General features: G+C 45.7%; 2 protein-coding genes across 3 annotated transcripts; both read left to right on the top strand.

The window, feature by feature from the left end:
- The first annotated feature begins 34 nt into the window (after positions 1-34).
- On the top strand, positions 35-8592 carry Magoh (mago homolog, exon junction complex subunit). Its single transcript, XM_038335413.2, has 5 exons — positions 35-198; positions 2998-3056; positions 5223-5333; positions 7060-7142; positions 8382-8592. The coding sequence occupies exons 1-5, from the start codon at positions 111-113 to the stop codon at positions 8479-8481; spliced, it is 441 nt and encodes a 146-aa protein (XP_038191341.1). The 5' UTR covers positions 35-110; the 3' UTR covers positions 8482-8592.
- A 1844-nt stretch (positions 8593-10436) lies between these two features.
- Czib (CXXC motif containing zinc binding protein) lies at positions 10437-17141 on the top strand. 2 transcript variants are annotated; one of them, XM_038333765.2, is made up of 8 exons: positions 10437-10506; positions 10728-10811; positions 12096-12152; positions 12630-12711; positions 12878-12909; positions 13816-13893; positions 15858-15923; positions 16888-17141. In XM_038333765.2, the coding sequence occupies exons 1-8, from the start codon at positions 10501-10503 to the stop codon at positions 16963-16965; spliced, it is 483 nt and encodes a 160-aa protein (XP_038189693.1). In that variant the 5' UTR covers positions 10437-10500; the 3' UTR covers positions 16966-17141. The 2 variants fall into 2 exon arrangements, with proteins under 2 accessions (XP_038189693.1, XP_038189694.1); XM_038333766.2 differs by lacking the exons at positions 10437-10506; positions 10728-10811 and adding an exon at positions 10870-11092.
- Positions 17142-21402: the final 4261 nt, after the last annotated feature.

Genomic DNA, 21402 nt, shown 5'->3' with positions numbered 1-21402 from the left:
AAAACTGTTCGCGTCGCGGTGGTTTGACGTCATTTCCGAGCGCCAGCAGGGCGCCGATCGTAGTAGTGTGATCTGTTCCTAAAGTTCGGTCTTGATTTCCCTTGTGAACTATGGAGAGTGACTTTTACCTGCGTTACTACGTGGGTCACAAAGGCAAGTTCGGTCATGAGTTCCTGGAGTTTGAATTCCGACCTGATGGTAAGAGCGACCCCGCGCCTGCCCGGAGAGGGACGGGACCTGGGGGAGGGCGCAGAAGCCGGGCTCGCGAACGTGGCGAAGTGAAGGAAGGGGCTGAGACCGGTGCTGTTGGGTTGTGAAAAGCGCATTCTTTTTTCGGCTTCACTGGTTCTTTCTGTCCATACACTGGAGCTTCTCCTTAGTAACTTTAAAAAAGCCGGATTGCTTACATTTCAACCAAGATTGATTGAATGTCCATCTTACACCGTGCTGTGTTCCACTCTGGGGATAGAGCAACGAAGATAAATTTCCCCTTTCGTGGAAAATGTGTTTTAGTACTGGGAGAAACTATAAACAGTTATTTCCTATAGTGAGAAGTGATCAGAAAATAGGGTCGAGCTGGGCAGTGGTAGCGCTCGCCTTAATCCCAGCACTCGGGAGGCAGAGGCAGGCGGATCTCTGTGAGTTCGAGGCCAGCCTGGTCTACAAGAGCTAGTTCCAGTTAGGACTGTTACATAGAGAAACCCTGTCTCGAAAAACCAAAAGAAAGGAAGAGAAAGTGAGAGAGAAGAGAAAAGAAAGAAAAAAAATAGGGTCGCTTTTAGAGAGCACTCTGAAGAGTGGGTATTTGAATTGAGCCATAATTGAAAGGGATCGATTCGTGACGTCATGAAGAAAAGCATTCTCTAGGAGTATCAAGTGAAAAGGCCACAGGACAGCCAAGAGCCAGGCATGTTTTAGGGATCCATAGTGATAACTGAAGGATAATAGCGAATTCTAGGGAGAATGGTAGGATTTAGTGGCATTTCATTTTTTAATAAAGCTTGTCTGAAGATCAGAGAGTAAAACAGCGCCACTGGTCAGCTTTACAGGTCAGGCAGTGGTAACACCTTCAATCCCAGTAGCCACACTAGTTGCCATAGAAACCGGGCGGTGCCTGCCTCTAATCCCAGCCCTAGAAAGGATTATAAAACAGGAGGAAGCCAGGCGGTGGTGGCGCTCACCTTTAATCTCAGCACTCAGGAGGCAGAAGCAGGTGGATCTATGAGTTTGAGGCCAGCTCAGTCTACAGAGCGAGTTCCAGGACTGGCTCCATAGCCACTAAGGATCTCTGTCTCAAAAAGGGGTGAGGGGAGTGCCGAGACTGCTCTCGGTCTCATTCTTAGATTCTTGGAGGCAGGATCACCTGAGGTAGAGGGAAGAGCCAGTGGCTGGCTGTTTTGTTTTTCTGACCTTCCGGTTGAACCTTAATTTCTCTCTATGAGTTTTTATTGCTCGCGCATCAGCAGGAGACGGTGTTAGGTAGGAGCCTTGCTATGTAGGTGTTTATAGGCCATGCGTGAATAGGTGCAGCAGGAAACAACTTGAAACTTTTAAGAGAAAAGATGTGATCTGTTCTTCAAAAAGTATCCTAGCTCTTGGGCACAGAGTAGGCAAGAGTGATGGTGGTTGTCAGGTTAAAAGAGATGGTGATCAGGACTCGGACAACTAGGGCTATAGATGTGGAGAAGATTTAGGATACTGTTGGTGACAATTAGAACATATCTGATTGGTAACATTTGGGAAGGTTGCGGTGTGGTGAGGTGGCAAAGACAATTCTACTCAAATCTTTTCATTCTCTGTAAGATAGACAAGAAAATGTAGTGGCAGGCCTGTGTAATTAATTAGATTATTGTAGGTCTCGGATACTGTCAATAGCTGTCCTCTTCCTTCCTGGTAAATTCAAAGCCCTTACCGTGGCATATGGCCACACTGAGTTCCTGCCTGCTTGCCAGCCTCAGCCCTACAAATACTCATTCCACACTGCTTCGTTTCTGCCTGCAACATCCCAAGCATTTTTTAATTTTCAGTCTCTTTGATGTGAATTCTGTTCAGGACATCTTGTCTTTTCTTGGTCCCTTAACCCACACCTACACCTTATTGTTCATTCTTCCCATATCCCACCCACCCAAAGTCATTTTATGCATGAAACCTGATCAGACCTTCAGCCTAAACTAGAAGATGCTTCTTCTTCCCAAAGTTTCCTGTTTTTTCTACAACAATACATTGTGGTTCTTTTGCTTTTGTTTGTTTGGTTTTTTTGTTTTTTGTTTTTTGTTTTTTTGTTTTGTTTTTTTTTTTTTTTTTGAGACAGGGTCTTACTGTGTAGCCTTGTCTGTTCCAAAATTGCCAGGCAAACCAGATTAGTCTCAAACTCAGAGATTCACCGGCCTCTGCCTCCTGAGTGCTGAGATTAAAGGTATGTGCTCGGGTGATTTTGTTGTTTTTAATCTTCTTCATCTCCACTATATGTCCAAACTGTCCTGATGGTTGTACACATGCACAAAGGGCCTTATGAACCATATGTGCTCAGTTTAAAAGTATGCAGAAATTGATCAGCGTCACAAGACCGCATGGGTCTTGTGTGTATTTGTGTATACGGCTTCCTACAGTTTTCAAAATGCTTCACGACCCAGTTGAGCCTCACCGTGTTCTCTGTGTGGGTAAGTTAGCAATTACAATTTCTGTTTACAGCTGAGGTCCTTGACCCGCAAAAAGCTATTTGCCAGAGTAGTTAAAGAGCCTGCCTGTGTTTTTTTTTGTTTTGTTTTGTTTTTTTGCCACATCGTAGTAGCTTTTGGCTGAACTCTAGTTCAGTGTCAGGTGCATCTTCAGTGGGTTGGTAGTTTACAGTGGACTACCGAAAAGACAGCTGTGAAGCGGGTTGAACTTGGGTATAATGTAGGCAAAGTTAATATTGTTAGTGGGCTCCTGGTGCTTTCTTTGATCATGTTTTGTTGTGCATTGCATTCATTTTTTTTTTTTTTTTTGCCTCCACAGGAAAACTGCGATATGCCAACAACAGCAATTACAAAAATGATGTCATGATCAGAAAGGAGGTACAGTGCTTTCCTTCACTGCAGGAGCCTTTTGTTGTACAGTGTTTGTGCTCTCTGGTAATGATGAACAATGAAGAGTGGGGCAACAAGCACTTAGTTCTTTTTCTTTTCTCTTTTGTTTGCTGTTGTCTGGTTCTCTTTTTTGTTTTTAGTGCTTTTTTTATTACTATTTTGTTTTGGGTGTTTTGCTTGTTTGTTTTTAGATATCCTGGAACTCCCTCTATACACCAAGCTAGCCTCAAACTCAGATATTCGCCTGCCTCCGCCTACCCTGGAAATAAGGCATGCGCATACTACCTGGCATATATGTATGTTCTTTAAACCCTGATTATAAATGCCCATGTGACTGTGTAGTCTGCCATATTTATATACAGGAAATTAAAAGCCCAGATACTAAATCTGAGGCTCGTTCTAAGTATTCTTGCTTGTAAGAGATAATGGCCAAAATTTAGGCATACTCATATCTCAGTAAGCTCATGTATTCCGTTCTGCAGTGAGTTCTACCGTACCGTTAAGGCTGCTTCAAAACTGCCTTTTCCTTCAGCCACTCTGTCACACTTTTCAACAGAAGTCAGGACATCATCGTACCATTTAGTGTTAATTTTATGCCAAGTCAGCATCATATCTTTTCTGTTTTTCTACATGAGCTAGTAAACTGACTAAAGATGTCTCTCCTAAAACACGCATTCTCTAATTAAGACTGGCTAGGATAGAGCTGAGGACGGAGCTCAGCTGATAGACTGCTTGGCTTCATGAGGCCCTGGGTTTGCTCCTTAGTACCACAGAAACTGGTTCTGGTATTCCATGTCTGTAATCTCAGCCCTGGTATCTGACAGGCTATTGAAGAATTATTGCCAGGAATGAGGATACGTATCTGCAATCTCAGGACTTTGGGGGTGAAGGCAGGAGGGCTAGAATTTCAAATTCGTATCAAGTTTGAAGCCAGGCTGAGCTAAATAAGATCCTGTCTCAAAAACAAAGAAGAGATTGTTTAGCTCATCATTCTGGAAGTTCAAAATCCAAACACAGTGCAGTAGTAGGAGGGTGTGGGTGGCCATGCAGTGACCTCTCAAATCAGGGCAGTGAGAAAGAGGCAGACACTGGGGCCCGCAGTTCCTCTGATGATGTGCTGCAGTGATCTAAGGACCTTCCAGGAATTCCTACCTTGTCAAGATCCGTACCATTTCCATAGTATCACCCTGAGGACCAAACCTCTAGTCACATAATAAGGGTTGGGAAGGACGCACTGACATCATGTCCAGAGTAAAGTTGTATCTCAGAACATATGTACTGCTATATTAAAATACTTGAGACTGGGTCATGTATAAAGAGTAGGCTTACCTCTCAGTGAATTCTAAGACCCTGTCAGGTTTGGTGTGTGGTGAGGACCCAGTTTATTCTAAGATGGTGTCTTATTATTATATATCAAAAAAAAAGCAAAATAAAACAAAAATCTTTCTTCATATGACAAAGGATCGAAAAAGGTGTCAGGTAATCCTCAAATCCTTCTGTCCTTGTGGCCTAATCATGTACTGAAGGTCACCGTTCTCACCCTGCGTGTTAAGTTTCAACCTGAGTTGGAGGGACACATTCAGATGGCAGCAGAGAAAAGATTCATGTGAACAGTGTGCCAATGAGTAGCTGGGGAGCTGGGCTGTTGTCAGTGGGTTCTTCTGATCCAGACTGTCCTGCGAGTTTTGGGAAATATCTTCAGCAGCAGTCACTTGTAGTGAGGAGCTGCGGGCAGGCCTGCTTTTCATCCCGGTGGGATCCTGGCCGCCTGGCCCATTAGTTTCAGCCTCTTACTCACATCTTGACTAACCCATATCTAATAATCTGTGTAACACCACGAGTGGTGTCTTACCGGGAAAGATTCAGCATGTCTGACCTGGTGGCTGGCTCCATCGCATCTGGCTCTCTGAGAAGAGGCACGGCAGTCTGACTAACTTAGGAGAGGCGTGGCATCAGACTGAGCCATCTACCTCACTTCCTTCTTCCTGTTCTGTCTACCCCACCCACCTAAGGGCTGGCCAAGGCAGTTTCTTTATTAATGAATGAAATCAACACAAACAGAAGACTCTCCCACATCAGTCACTTTTATGTCCTGTTACTTTCTGAAAATGAGAACGACCCCTACAGGCTCATGGATTTTCAACCTGATTTTAGGCTTATGTACATAAGAGTGTGATGGAGGAATTGAAGAGAATCATTGACGACAGTGAGATCACCAAGGAAGACGATGCTCTATGGCCCCCTCCTGACCGAGTGGGCCGGCAGGTGAGTGCTCTACTGACTGTGCTTCTTACAAAAGAGATGCAGACCGCTACTCTGTGGGACGTCGGGGCAGGAGGGAGAATCGGTAGTCCCATGTGGGTGCTGGGAATGGAGCCCAGGTCCTCTGGAAGGGCAACCAGTGCTCTTAACCACTGAGCCAGCTGCCCAGCACTGTTACTTTCTTAATAACCAAAAAATAAAAGCTAATTCTACCTCGACTGCTACTACTCTACTCCGTTCTTCTGGTTTCTGTGTTTCTCCTGCCTTGTATGGCCTGGTGTCTCTACCCTACAGCCAGGGGGTTCTTTGACAATGTAAATTGTGCTGAGCATGTTGGCACATGCCTCTAGTCTCAGCACGTGGGACTGGCTGGCAGGCCTCTGTGAGTTCTAGACCAGCCAAAGTTATATAGTAAGACCCATCTCAAAAAACAAAGACAACATTCTCTTCCTTAAAGGAAAAGATTCGTAAATTTGACTTCATTAAATTTACCGAAGACATCTAAATAAAGTTGAAAAGAGCCACAGACTGGATGAATATACTTGAAAAATATATCTAACAAGGAGTGTCTACAGAATATATAAAGAACTATAAAGCAATAAAAAGATAACCCAAGGTGGGGGCCAAAAATGTTACAATGGATATAAATAGACAGTCTATAGACTCAAATAGTAGCCAGTAAACATTGAACAGATTTACAGGTGCATTTGTAACCTGCAAAAATTCGGACATCACATTTTCTAAAGCTTCACCCAGGTCTTCAAAAGAATAGAAAGAATTCATATACTGATGGCAGGAAAAAAAGTACCAGTGTGGCCATATTAGGAAACCATTTGGATAGGAGCTGGCAGAGCAGAAAATACTTAGTTTTGGTGTAGCTGGGGACCCAACTCCAGGACTAGCACAGATGTTTACTGTGACCTCAGCCCCAAGGCCTAGAATGTTCTTGCCACATCATGGTCTAGTAACAGAAGTTGGGAACCTAAGTCTGCTTCAGGAAGGAAACGGCATGTTCAATGCATTTAAATTGTTGAGTAGCTCAACATGGATAAATCCTAGAAAAAACATGGAATGAAAAATGTATATATACATCAAGTATGGCCATTTATTTTAAAAGTATGCTGCTAAATCTGGAAAAGCAAGTGACAGGAATACACACCAGTTTTAGGGGATGCCAAAGAATAGAGTGGAATACAAGTTTAACTTGTGCTTCTTTTTTATTTATTTATTTATTTATTATGTCTGCTTGTATGCCTGCAGGCCAGAAGAGGGTTCCAGACCTCATTACAGAGGGTTGTGAGCCACCATGTGGTTGCTGGGAATTGAACTCAGGACCTTTGGAAGAGCAGGCAATGCTCTTAACCGCTGAGCCATTTCTCCAGCCCAACTTGTGCTTCTTTTAATAAAGTAGGGAGTATCAAGATGGACCAGTGGGTAAAGGCTCTTGTTGCCACACCTGGCAATGTGAGTTCATTCTCCATAACCCACATAGAGGTGTAAAAGGAGAGAACGCCCATAAACTGTGCTCTGACCTCCAGAATGTGCCCTGAGATTTGTGCCTACATGCATACGTATCACACACACACCAATAAGAAGAAAAGGGCCGGAGAGGTGGCTTTGTGGATGCAAGCATGAAGATCAGAGTTTGGATGAGCCTTGTCCTGTGTGCTTGATTAATGACCCAGTGCTGTCTTTTTGTTTTGTTTTTTTTTTTTTTTAACGTTTCTAGGAGCTTGAAATCGTCATCGGTGATGAACACATTTCTTTTACAACATCAAAAATTGGTTCCCTTATTGATGTCAACCAGTCTAAGTAAGTATATATGACATTTATATCCAGTAGTGTCTGTTGTTAGAGAGTAAAAAGAAAATGTCAGCTGGGTGGTGGTGGCACACGCCTTAATCCCAGCACTTGGGAGGCAGAGACAGTTCGAGGCCAGCCTGGTCTACAAGAGCTAGTTCCAGGACAGGCTCCAAAGCTACAGAGAAACCCTGTCTCGAAAAACAAAAACAGAAAGGAAGAAAGGAAAGAACGAAACAAAAAGTCAGTCAAATGGGGCCAGCATAGAAAGATGTGGTGCAGACACAAGCAGAAATCAGCATGGTCCTCCTCACTCATAGGCCTCGGGTTACAGTTGTCTTTCAGTATCGTGGAGGGTTGGTTCTAGGAATTTTGGTACCAGAATTTTTAAATGCTCAATTCTCTTAGTTAAAATAGTGTCATATTTCAAAGAACCTGTGTACTTCCCATATACTTAAATCATCTTTATAAAACCAAATTCTGTATAAATATCTGTTATATCATTTAGGAAATACTAGCAATGAAAACCATCTGAACATGTATATGATAGTTGGGAACTTCATGAACCTAACTGTCTTCCATTCATGGCTGAACCCAAAAACGCACAGCTAATGGATTCAGGCCAATTGTGTATTATTATTATTATTATTATTATTATTATTATTTTTGAGACAGGGTTTCCCTGTAGTTTCTAGAGCCTGTCCTGGAACTAGCTCTTGTAGACCAGTCTGGCCTCGAACTCAGAGATCCGCCTGCCTCTGCCTCCCGAGTGCTGGGATTAAAGGCGTGCGCCACCACTGCCCGGCGCCAATTGTGTTTTCAAAGGCTACTTCTTTTATTTGTGGTGGTTCATTCATTCAGTTACTGCTTCTCCATGACATCGAGGAATGCATAGTAGCAACCAGAAGAGAAAATTAAGGCCAAACAAATGTTGGTCACTGAGTGAACACTTTCTCAGTGTTGACTGTTCAGACTAGCCCATCTTAGTCTCGGTGAAATTTGAAATCTCGTATCTAAATTTTAAAATTCATGTTGCCCAGTGGTGTGAATTACAACATGGAATGGGGATCTATTTGTTACAAAGAATCTGGGGGTAGGGGTTGTTTGTTTGCGGTACTGGGAATTGAACATGGTTAGAGCCTTGCATGTAAATACCTTCATAAGGAACATTTTATGGTAATCAGAGTTATTAATTTTATTTGCCAATTTTTCTCTGCTTCTTAAACATTTTTATGTTCTTTTGTATTTTAGGGATCCAGAAGGCTTACGAGTATTTTATTATCTTGTCCAGGATCTGAAGTGTTTAGTCTTCAGCCTTATTGGATTACATTTCAAGATTAAACCAATCTAGACTGGATATTGTGGACATGAGGGGGTGGGAATTTTTAGTTACCGTAATTAGGAATTTTTTTCTGTATATTGGGGCAATTTTTATAAACAATAAATGATGGTCTTTAATAAATGTGGTAACATCTACTTTATTTTTCTAAACACCTAATGTGCGAATTATTTCTCATGTAAAATACAAACATTCAATGAGGCCAGGGAGATGGTTCTGGCAGTAAAGCTTTAGCTGCATAAGCCTGACATGACAACCACCATCTCCATCCCTGAGACCCACATGTGCCACCCAGCCTGGACTAAGCAAGCACCCAGCAGCAGCAGAAACAGGGACCCTGCCTCAACAAGGTGGAAGACAAGAAATGACTCTAAATTTTTACACCTGTGCTGTGGCATGGGTGCGTGCTGGTATGCATACATATACTACATATTTTTTTTAATACAACAGGAGCAACAAGAGTATTCCAGGACAAGTTTAAAGAGAGCCTCCCTTCGTTTTGCTGCCCAGGATAGCTTAGAACTTGGGATCAGTCTCCCAAGTACTGGGGTTGCAGGCAGGTGCCATCACACTCAGTTCAGTTTGGATTCTTAAATTCCAAGGGAAAAGGAACCTAGATATTTACAAGACAAATCAACGCTGGAGTTATAGCTCACTAGAAAAGCGCCTGCCTACCATTCATGAGGTCTTGGATTTTATCTTCACAAATTCACAAAAGCAGACAAAATAATAAAATGTTTGACCCTAACTGGGTCATGATAAAAAAAAAAAAAAAAAAAAAAAAAAAACTAAAGTTGACACCACTAAAGAAATTATTTGAATATTGGCTGGGTTTACATATAGTGCGTGTAAGACTGGGTTTTATACATACTAAGCAAGTGTTCTACCACTAGGCTACATGTCACAGCCGGGTAGTGTTAGCTTCTTGAGCTTTACACTGCATTGTGGTCAGGCTTTTTTTTTTTTTTTTTTTTCTTTCAGATCCTATATTTCAGTGTGAAGGAAAACTTCAGCAGATGGATTGATAGTTTTCTCTTGCTGTTACATAAATTTCATGGCTTTAGGCAAGTAGCTGGGTAGATTGCACCAGGAGAAAAAGGACATGATAGGTTTCATGTGTCTGAAGGGACATGATGGACCTAAATACACATCCATCCTTAGACAAGGTCCCAAAAGCGTTCTCGGACTCCATGATTCACTCTGCTGGGATATCATTTGTATCTGACAAGGCAGGATGCCAGACTATTGAGATGAAAAAGACTTTTTTTTTAATGACACAAGTGGGGAGATGGCTCAACGATTTAGAGTACTTGTTGCAGGATACCCCAATCCAGTTCCTAGCATCCATATGGTGGCTCACAGTCAACCGTTACTGGGGGATCCGGTGCCCTCTTCTGGTCTCGGCGGGAGCCGCATGCATATGTGATGCACACATATACAAAACGGCAAAACACGCAAACACATAAAATTAAAGACGAGGTTATAAAAGTTTCAAGTGGATGACGTTTTCGAATGTTGATGCCAACGGGCTCCTGCAGTGTCGGTAAAGATAAGACCGTAGGGGTGAACCAGCTGTTTTCAGACACAGCTCACGAGGACGTGGACACAGGGTAGCCCTGTGGGAAAGATCGCAGCATCTGGTCCGGCATGTAGACCGAGTGAGCAGTTTAGCGGAGGGCCACTACGCCAAGTCCGCGAGGCTGCAACCTAAGACGACTCAGGACCACAGGGTAGTAAGGAGGCGGGAAAAAAAAACCAAAAACAAGGGGCTAGAGCGGTCTAGCTGAGGTTTTGAGCCAGAATTCCCTGCTTGCTTGGTAGTGGCACAAATTGAGAAGCAGGAACTATCTCTGGCATTAGCGATTCCACATGACCCAGCGCACCCACCGAGAAAAGCTCTCCCCGGAGGATTACACGGCTCGCCAACGCCCCGATTCCCGCCCACCCGCACTGAGGCTGCGCGGCGGTGCCAGCCTTTTACGACGGGCCGGAAAGCAGAGGTCGCAGCGTCATAACGTGGACCAGGCAGCAATGGGGGTAAGGGGAGGGGACTCGCCACCGGAGCGTCCGGTAGCGGAGTCAGAGGTGGGGTGAAGGCGGCGAGGACCCGACAGTCGCGAGCTCTACCAGGAGGGGGTAAAGGGAGTGAGCTCGCGTTGAGCCCCCCCCACCCGGGCTTGAGCTGGGGGGGCGGGGGGGCGGGGCACGCGGCTGCGCACGCGCGGCCGTGCATTCAGCCTGGCCCGCCCTCTTCTCAGAAAATCGCGCTGCAGCTCAAAGCCACGCTGGAGAACGTCACCAACCTTCGGCCAGTGGGTGAGGATTTCCGGTGGTATCTGAAGGTGAGGCGGAAGGCGGATCCCTCCTGGGAAAGGGAGGAGCATGGGGAACCTTAGGCCAAGCAGTGATCTCAGTATAGAACTGGGAGCGTTTCTCTTCTGCTGGGTCCCGAGGTAGTTAATCAGACATATAAGGGGGTTTTTCAGGCTGGAATCTTAGATTTTATTTTTATTGATTATATTAGTCTCATATAATCTAGTCTGCTCTTTATGTAGCAGAGGATAACTGATTTTGCCTTTCCCTTCCGTGTGCTGGGATTACAGATGGGCGTCCTCCTCCCACGGTGAGGCTTGGTCTTTTTCCCCCCTCTGCAGTCCTGGGCATATATCCGAATCTAGGGCCGCACGTTAGCATTCTCCCACTGTGTAGTCTCCCCAGCTCTTGATGTGTAAACAGACACAGAACAAAATGTTATTTGAGGGGACCTTGTGATTACTTAACAAGGTGAATAAAAGTCACCCTGTTTTATTTTCTGCCTCATCTTACTGTGAAAGTTGACCATCCTTCGTCCTCACACAGTACTAGTAAACCCGGCAGAACCCGGTAGGTGCCCTGTCTGCGTGCTCTATAGAGCTCCAAACTGAGGCTCTTCACGTTCCAGATTCTGCTTTATTTTCCTAGTCTATCCCAGCGACTCACAGACCCATCCAAAGCCTTGCCTTTCGGGAAGTCATTACTGATCACTTTTGTTCCCATTTAATCCCCTTGGTACTAGACAAGTGCTCTACCTCTGCACCCACAGCTCCTGTTTCCAAATGTTTTAGAGCATGAGTTCCAGGGCTCAGTTGAAAAATGAACTTCTTTGACTTGAAGGAATAATAGAATAAAAAAGAAGACAGAAAAGAAAAAAAAATATGAGAACTTAACCCCAGCACTCTTAGGACCCTAAACACAAAGCTCCTAGCTAGGCACGGTTGCTCGGGGCCCTGTGACTTGGATTTCCCAGCCAAATGATACGTATTTTAGAAGAGGGTAGGAACAACTTGTTCCTTGACTGGAGAGAAGTCTGCTCGTGTCCTCCTTGGGGTTGGTTGTAGGATGCGCTAAGAATCGCCTAGAAAATAGGCTGCACTAGGCATAGTGGCACTCACTCAGAATCCCAGTACTCCAAAAGCCGAGGCGGGACGATCTCAGGGGTGAGAAACAGTTGGGGCTACATAGCGAGAGCCTAGATAGGAGGCTGTGGTAGGTTATGAGCCTGCTTTACACCATACTATCCTTACCCGTCCCGAGGGGTCTTTGTAACTAAACCAGCTGCTCAACTAATATTCTTTTTCTACCCCAAGATGAAATGTGGCAACTGTGGTGAGATTTCAGAGAAGTGGCAATATATCCGACTGATGGTAATGTCCCTACCGTACATCCCCCTGGGTAGAGTTGGGGAAACTGGCCTTCATGTCTCTTTCCTTTGAACAGCTTTTATTTCTTTTTCCTCTTCTTTTGGTTGGTTGGTTGGTTGGTTGGTTGGTTGGGTTAGGTTGGTGACTTCCGAGAACAAGCACCATTGTGCTCAGCACTGGGAACAAGAGGCATCTTTGGGACATGAGGCAAAGTTCAAAATCAAGGGGGACCTTTTTTCTCAATAACAAAAAGACTCCTGAGGGTGCTGCCCCACCCCACCCCAGGTGTGCTGAGGGATTGAATCCAGGGCTCTGCACATCCTAAACATGCTTTACCACTGAGCTACTCTCTTGTCATCTGTCAGCAAATGACTCACTTCTGTGGGTCATGGTCTCTTCCACTGGAACACAGGGATGCCATCTCTGGGACTGTTGCATCTAGCTGGTACGTAACTAGAGGTTATGTTTGTTTCTTGTCAGGACAGTGTGGCGTTGAAAGGTGGCCGTGGCAGTGCCTCCATGGTCCAGAAGTGCAAACTGTGTGCACGGGAAAACTCCATTGGTAGGTCAAGCGATGATGGCCAGGTTCTTCCAGGCTGACTGGAGGCAGACTTGTGTTGTCCGTGGTAGACACGGGGCTGAAGTGCTAAAACCCGGGCAGCTCGCTCTTTTTCCTTGAGTGGAGCATGGGTATGGATTCAAGTCAACTTTTCCTTTCTGTATTTCAGAAATTTTGAGCAGCACCATCAAGTCTTACAACGTAAGTTCCCTGCTGTAGCGACGGGTGGTGGGATTAAATCTGAACTGGTGGTTAGGAGGAGTAGGTTCAAGAGCAGCTGCAGCAGAGTGGCCAACCACTGGACATTGTCCCATGTATTTAACTCTTTTGTTGTTATTGTTGTTGTTGTTGTTGTTTGAGACTAGATCTCACTTGGTAGTTCAGGCTTGGCTCAACCTCAGCCTACTCCTGTTTCAGCCTCCTGAATGCTGAGATGACAGGCACTTGTCACCATGCCTTCTTGCAGGGAGCATGCTCTTTAATGTACTTAGTTGTTTGTTGGCTAAGTCCATCTTTTGCCCACCATACACTGAGTGGTATTGCAGTGTTTTCCTGAAGTACAGTGGGTTGAAAATTTGGGCATGGTCCCGGGTAGTCACTGAGCCCATGGGTGAAGTAGGCATAGGTTTCTTGGCCACCCACCTCCTAAGAGGTTCCCTCTTCAGTCCCCCAGCCCTTGTCCTCATGGCATAGTAGATGGTTAGGAAAAGGCCATGGTATGCCTACTCGTACCATGCGGATGGTCTGGAGCCTTTGGAACATGACATTCTTACTGTCTTCTGGGTGCTGATCATTTACCATTCATGGGCCTGTGATCGGCTCTTCCTGTGTGATTCAGATCTCACAATGAACATGTAGGTTTTCCTCAGCTCTATAGACATGCAGGAAGGCTGACCCAAGGACCCGTACTCTTCTACAGAAACTGCACCTACAGAAGGTCCTCCTGGGAGCAGTGCCCAAGTCAGGCTTCTTTTAAAAAGGGCTAAGTTGTTCTGGTCCTATTCTAGGCTCATGGGTCCAGTAAGGATCCACATAGCTGAAAGGACAGAGGGCATGGGTCTCCTGGGGACCCATTGGGCCTGCCTCCTCAATATGCTTCCTTTCTAGGCTGAAGACAATGAGAAGTTCAAGACAATAGTAGAGTTTGAGTGTCGTGGCCTTGAACCAGTTGACTTCCAGCCCCAGGTTTGTATTTTTAAGAGGACTCTCGGGGAGGGAATGTAGTAACAGAACTTTGCTTCTTACAGAAACTGTGAAATAGGACTTCTCCATCTTGCTCTTCCCTTCAGTGTTCTAGCACTGAGCTATAACACAAGCCAGGAATTCTATGAATAGTAATTGTCACTTACTAAATGCCTGCTGTATGCTGTGCTCCATGCCCGTTTCCTTTCCATGTTACTTCATTTCATCCTTTCTGTAACCCTAGGGAATGATTCATCCTAATTTCATACAAGGGAATGTCAGAGGTTGTGCATGTCTTAGGGTTTTATTGCTGGGAAGAGATACTATGACTACAGCAGCTCTTTTAAAGGATAACATTTCATTGGGGCTGGTTTAGGGTTTCAGAAGTTTAGTCCATTATCATCGTGGCGGGGAGCATGGCGACATGCAGGCAGATGTGCTAGAGGAGCTGAGAGCCCTACATTTTGCAGGCACAGGAAGTCAGCTGACACACTGTGTAGTATCCTAAACATAAGAAACCTCAAAGTCTGTCCCCACGGTGACACTCTTCCTCTAGCAAGGTCACACTCACTCCAACAAAGCCACACCTCCTAATAGTGCCATTCCCCATGAGATTCTGGGGGCCAAATACATTCAGACTACCACAGTGCGGTTTGCCAGGGTCCTACAGTTAGTAAGTAGAGGGCTGTGAATTGAACCCAGGTCTGTCTGACTCTTACAGTCAGTCCTCATCCCTTTATTTGTACATTTTTACCCCACAGTAACTCTGTGGAGTAAGTTAGAAAAGACGACTGGGCAGTGATGGCGCACACATTTAATCCCAACACTCAGGAGGCAGAGGCAGGTGAATCTGTGTGAGTTCGAGGCCAGCCTGCCTCCAAAGCTACACAAAGAAATCTTGTCTCAAAAAAAAAAAAAAAAGAAAGAAAAGAAAAGATGATATTGGCATCCCCGTTTCATAAACAAAAACAAGCAAACAAAATCCTCAGCCACACAGCAAGTTTAAGGCCATCCCGGGATCCATGAGACTGTGTCTCACAAACAAACAAAAACCGAAGTTCAGAGACAGTTATAGTGATGCCCATCTTTAATCCCAGCACTCAGGAGGCTAAGGCAGGTGGATTTCTGTGAGTTTGACAGCAACCTGGTCTCCATAGGGAGTTCTAGGACAGCCGGAACTGTGTAGAAAGACCCTATCTCAGAAAAATCAAAACAAAAATCAAAAACTAAGGTTCAGTCAAAGAGTGGAGTGTGCACCCAGGTCCTTCAACAGACAGGGGTGATGGAGAATTTATCCCACTCCTACCTTTGTACTGGGCTAGTTTTTGTTAACACAAACCAGAATCACCAGAATAGGGAGCCTCAACTGAAGAACTGTCCTGATTGCCGATTGAGGTGAGCCCGGGATATATATAAGGAAGATAGCTGAGGCTAGACATGTCCACACGCCTTTAGTCCCAGCACTTGCAGGGCAGAGACAGATCTTTGTGAGCTCAAAACCAGCCTGGTTTTCATAGTAAGTTCCAGGTCAACCAGAACTCCATAGTGAGACCTGTCTCAAAAAAGAAAGAATGAAGGGAAAGGAAGGGAAAAGAGAAGAGAAAGGAAAGTAGGCAAATGGGCCAGAAGCAGTCTCCCTTCATGGCCTCTGCTGGTTCCTGTCTCCAGGATCCTGCCTCGGCTTCCCTGCGCCATGGGCTACAGCAGTAAACCCTTCCTCCCCAAGCTGCCTTTGGATCATGATGGTATTGCAGCAACAGAAAGGAAGCCACACAGTCTTCTAGGCCAGGGCTGTAACTTAGATACACCATGGAGTGCGAGTCACTGGCAGCTCGGGTTTGTCAGGAGCTGCTGCTTATGCTGCAGTTGCTTTCATCGTGAAGGCTTTGCTAGCAAGCCCAGCCCCGGGCTAGTCTTCACAGGCTCTGTCTTCCCCTAGCCTGACTTTGTTTTCCTGTCCCCTGCAGGCCGGGTTTGCCGCCGAAGGTGTGGAGTCAGGGACAGTCTTCAGTGACATCAATCTGCAAGAGAAGGTGAGACTTGGGGATCTGGCAAGGTGCTATATGGTACCTGGTAGGAATTATTTTTTTGGTGAATGGGGCTTCTCAGTGGAGAGCTAGCTCTGAATTCGGGTACTTTTTGTTAGTGAAACTGGTATTTAAATGGCCATACGTATAGTGCTGGAGTGAGTGCAGTCCAGTGTGTACGTGCAGGAAGGCTGAATGTGCCTGGCATCGAAGTGCACAGTAGATAAGCTTCATTCAGGCTTGAGTTACAGTGCTGCTGGCCGTGAGCTACGTAGGAAATGTGCTGCTCTTAAACACATAAAACAGAGGTATTTACCTGTTGGTGAAAACCTGGGACAGATGCTGATGGGAGGCTAACCCATCTCCCTGGGAGCAGTAGTTGAAGTACTTGTGGTGATCACCTATAGTATTGTTTCAATCCTGCAGATAGACAAGTCTTTTGTCCCAGCTGTGAAGGAAGGACACCAGTTCTGTTAGCATGGCTCCTTGTAACTACAGTAGCATTCTGTGGCCCCCGCCCCATGCTGGTTTCTGTGCTAAGCATGTTTCCATGTTCCATTTCATTCTTTCAACATTCACTGTCAAGTGTCTTTTCTTCCTTTTTAAATAAAGGGCAGAACTCAAAAGCCTGGTGATGGTAAGACAAACCTTTAATCCAGGCACTCGGGAAGCAGAGGCAGGTGGATCTCAGAGTTGAGGCCAGCCTGGTCTACAGAGCAAGTTCCAGGACAGCCACGGATCACAAGAAACCTTGTCTTGAAAAATATAAATAAATAAATCAAGGGCTGAACTTAGGTTTGGGGAAGTAACATGAAAACTTGCCTGGTATAGGACTGAGAGATGAGTTCAGGCCTGAGTTGTCTGTTCTGTCCAGGGTTTCCTGTGTTCGTGACCTACTGAGTCAGCCTGCATTGGGCTTTGGACTCTGGTTCTTCACTGTCCACACTGTCTGTTCTGTCTTATTTCACAGGACTGGACAGACTATGACGAGAAGGCTCAGGAGTCTGTGGGGATCTTCGAGGTCACCCATCAGTTTGTGAAGTGCTGAACTATGTTCCTACAAACTTGCCTGGAAGAACTGAGAGGAGAAAAGGGCCCTGAGCAGCAAATCCCACGGAGGCTTCTCATCGCGATCTCCCAGCACCTGTAGCAGCCTTCACAGTCTGCATGCCGGGGTTTGTCACGGTTCTGAGTCCCACCAATAAAGCCCCACTGGTGTGTGAATGTAGTGTGTGCAGTGCTCCCTCCACAAATAAGAGTGGACTCTGGAGGTCTCTGCTTTTTCATGCCTACTCTGCACCTGAGCCAGTTTGCAAAATACACAGGAGCACGCAGCCTATAAAGGCTCTCCAGCTCTTGGGAAATAGGCAGGTCCACCTACAAGATCAAAGGCTTGAAGGCCAAGTGGCACCAAGGGCAGAGAAGCCTATGGAATGATGCTGTGAGCCCAGCAGCTCCAAACTAAAACAGGCCCTGATCATCATGGCTCTCCAGTAAACCCAGGCATCTGTTAGCAGCTCACGTCACCCCAGACCTCACTCCTGGCATGTATCCTTCCACTCCACATTCCTGGCTGATGGCTAGCCTCTTCATTTGCTGATAGAGCACTTCCTGTCAGAGTCAACCTGGAAGTTCTTCCTCATGTGGAATCAGCCTCTGTGATCCCTGAAGCACCTCTTGCTGGCCCTGGCTATCCCCGTGGCACATATCTGTACGTTCTGCTTCCAGACAACTCTTTGGATTGAAGACAGCTTCATGGCCTGCTGAGTCTCTTGGAACTAAAGATTCCCCACACAGCAGAGTTGGTCAGTGTAGTACTAGGCCATGAGGATTTTGTGCCTTCATACGTGGAAACCCACCATTTGGAAAACCTGTTACACAGACTATATTTCTCCAATAGTCTACTGGAGCAGAAACAAAGATTTTATTTTTTAATTTTGTATACTTGTTTGTATTTATATGTAGGTGTGTGGGTGTGAGTGCAGATGCCCTCAGAGACCAGAAGAGGGTGTTGTGACCCACCCAATGTGGGTTCTAGGCACCAAACTCAGGTCTTCTGCAAGAGCGGTGTGTGTTCTTAGCTGCTAAGCCATCTCATCTCTCTAGTCCATGTTCTTCCACTTCTGAGAGTAGAAAAAGGCATGCCATCCCCAGACTGGTTGAGAGGGTCTAACAAAGGGAGCTGGCAAAACTGGCCGTATCTGAGCATGGTAGGGAGGTGCAGACCCTGCTTCCTTTCAAGTCTGGCAACTATGTTGTATTTACTAAGCCCCTGTGTTTTCTTTTTCTGAGCACTTCTGCCCCTGACAGAGCAGGGCTTCCATCCTCCCCCAAGTCATAGGCTACCCTAGAAGCAAGCTGTAGCCCTGGACTGGGAAAATCCTTTCTCGTTTGTCGTCTCTGTATTAAGTTCATAACATTAAATATTAAAGGGATCTCTTGGTTCTGGAAGGTGAGGGAACCCAAGTAGTCATTAAGAAGTAAAGGAAAAATGAAACAGATTGTGCCAAACAGGTATCATTCCATACTCATTTAACAGAAACAGCGACAAAGAAACTCTTAACCAACTAAAACTCAGGAGAACACCAAGAGCAAGTAAGTGATGAGACGCTCAAGTTTAAGATCTATGCAAAAATAAAAGGCATTTCAATACATTAAGCAAAACATAATTTAAGAAAAGATGTCGTTTCTAATAGCAGCCTAGGGTAGGCTGTCTTTGGGGACAGAGTACTTGCACAGCATGCATAAATCCGTGGGTGCACTCTCCAGTACCACAAAGAAATGTAATAGCAAGAAAATACACTCCTTCCTCAGAGTCACTAGGATTTAATCTTAAAGGAATTTACAACAATGGAGAATAGCATTAGGCATCACTGAAAGACAATAAAGACCTATATTATGACAGATAGGAAGACTTGATGTTCAGACACTCGATTTCAAAAAATATATATAAATTTAAATGAGATTGCAATTACTGTTTAGTGGAACTAAATTGAGTCAATTCTGAAATCCCTGAGTCACAGACTTATGTAGCACGTGGCAGTGTACAGAGCAGAGGCAGTTAAGCTAGTGTGGTATTAGCTCTGTGGTAGCCAAATAGATCAATAAACAGGTCAAACAGACCCACTGATGTGAAAAAGAAATTGGCAGATGGTGTTGCAAATGAACATGTTAATTATTAGCTCTGTGTGTGAGGCGAGGTTGGAGCCCTGCTTCACTCCCCCTGCAGAGGTATTCCTCCCGAGACTCTTCAGCTATGTGTCTGATGCCAAGGGGTGTGGGAGTTGATCACTGGCTTCGGCATCGGCTTCACTGCGAATCCTGGGCAAGTGCCTCCCATCTTGTGATCTTATTTTCTTCATATGAAAAATGAGGACAGTTTCGGCTGTGGAGTGTGTTACTGATGAGATTAGCCCAAACAAGAGTCCCGCTTGTTACCAGGCCTGCTCACTGTGCTAGCTGTAAATAAAAGGCAGTTTCCCGAGTTTGAGGCGATGAAGGTGCGAGCAGACTGTGGAGGTCAGAGGACACATCGCAGGAGTCGGCTCTCTGGTTCCACCGTGGGTACCAGTGATCCAGTTCGGTCATCAGCTTTACCAGTGCCATTACCCACGGAACCACCACCTTTCTAGTCCATTTTTAAAGTTTGTGTATGGGAGGGGACACGTGTAACCATGATGCATGTACAGAGGACAAAGGATGTTTATAATCATGTGTTTTCTTTCTACCATGTGGGCTCCTGGGAATCAAAATCAGGTTAGTGACAAGCACGTTTATCCACCGAGCCATCCCACTGCTCTGCACTACTGGCTTTTGTTTGGACATTAAGTAAAAGTGCTCAGTCTGCCCTTAAATTATCCCTGAGTCTCTCTTTAAGTACCATCTTTAAACATATTTTTTGTGACTGACAGTGTGAAGGTTGTGGCGTGTTAGGCTGCCTGCTTTGTGTACAGCAGCCTCTTCTGCTTCTCTGTATGAGGAGAAACACCCAGGGGCTGTGCTTGGCTGACGGTGGCAGTCATTATACACAGTCTGAGTTCTTCAATAAGCCAGGCGCCAGTGGGTGAGCCCTGGGATGGGTCCAGGTGGTGTCCTGGTGGGTCCCTGGGGATGAGGGAAGGAGGGTGGCTTTCAGTCCAGCCCTCCAGAAAGCTACAGGGCTCTTGGCACTGGATTTTTGTTGTTGTTTGTTTCCTGGCACCTTTTGTGCATCTACACATCCCCTTGGCATTGTTCCCCAGGGCTTCCCTAAATGCTTAGAATGGATGTTAAACTGGAGCTCACGCATTGGGGAACAAAGTGTGTGTGTGCGGGGTGGGGGTGGGTGGGGAGCATAAGCCTTTAGCTGCAGTGTCTCTTCAACCAGTCTTCCCCATTGAGAAAATTGCTGAAAACACAAGTTTCCTGGCTGCGCTGCGTGCCCACCAGACGTGCCTCTCCCAGGTTAGAGCCCGAGATTGTCTAGCAGAAGCATTCCCAGAGGAATGGGCTGCTGCATCATCACAGTAGGAGGTGCTTGTGGGGCTGCCACAGATATGAACCCGATGCTGACCGCATGCTTAGCATGGGGTCAGCCTCAGTACACGGAAACAACAGGAAGCAGTAATGATGTGATCAGTGTGCAGACAGGAGTGCCTGGCGGTAGGGCTCATGCCCATAATCCCAGCACTCAGGAGGTACACACAGGTGAACCTCTGAGTTCAAGGCCAGCCTCATCTACAGAGTGAGTTCCAGGACAGCCAGGGCTACACAGAGAAACTCTGTCTTAAAAAACAAAACAAAACAAACAAAAAAGAATGAGAAGGAGGAGGGGAAGAGGAGGAGGAGAAGAAAGCAAACAGGCTACTCTATTCTCTACTGACCCAATACCTACTTGGAACCAGCCCAGGGCCCCAGCTGTCAGTGCCCTGCAGCCTCCAGATGGAGCCAGCCTGACTCAGACCTGTCAGCCCTCCTTGGCATCAAGTACAAACTTATGCCTGCCACCAGCTGCCTCTGACATGCTAGAAGAATCTGGCTGTTTTCAGATGTAAAGATAAAACCTTTTCCTAGAAGCTGCCTCTTGCTACTCCCTAAAGTGGGAAACAGCGGCAAAGTAACTTAGAGAAAGGTTGCAAGAGCAGATTCTGGGCCCACTACCTTCCAGTTAGGGAAAAATGGTTCGGAACAGAAAGAAAATCTAACACAAGGAGAAAGCCATAGATGCGGATTAAATTTAGAGCCAGTTGGGAATGATTCACAATATTTCACTTAGGAAAGACCTATGGCCTCCAGTGAATCAAAGTGCCTGGGAATCAGAAGTGACCTCAGGCCACAACCAATACAACAGTGACGAGACCAGGGAGTTCTATTAGTTCCTTTTCTGTTGCTGTGCTAAACACCATGAGGGCTAAGAGTCCAACAGGGCAGGAAGCATAGCAATGAGTGGCAGGAATTGGATACTGGGAACTCACATCTTTAACTGTAAGCATGGAGCAAAGAGAGA

This window comes from Arvicola amphibius, chromosome 6, assembly GCF_903992535.2.
Source record: "Arvicola amphibius chromosome 6, mArvAmp1.2, whole genome shotgun sequence".
Classification (NCBI taxonomy): domain Eukaryota; kingdom Metazoa; phylum Chordata; class Mammalia; order Rodentia; family Cricetidae; genus Arvicola; species Arvicola amphibius.
The sequence above is the reverse complement of the archived record's forward strand: the minus strand, read 5'-3'. Positions and strand labels throughout refer to the sequence as shown.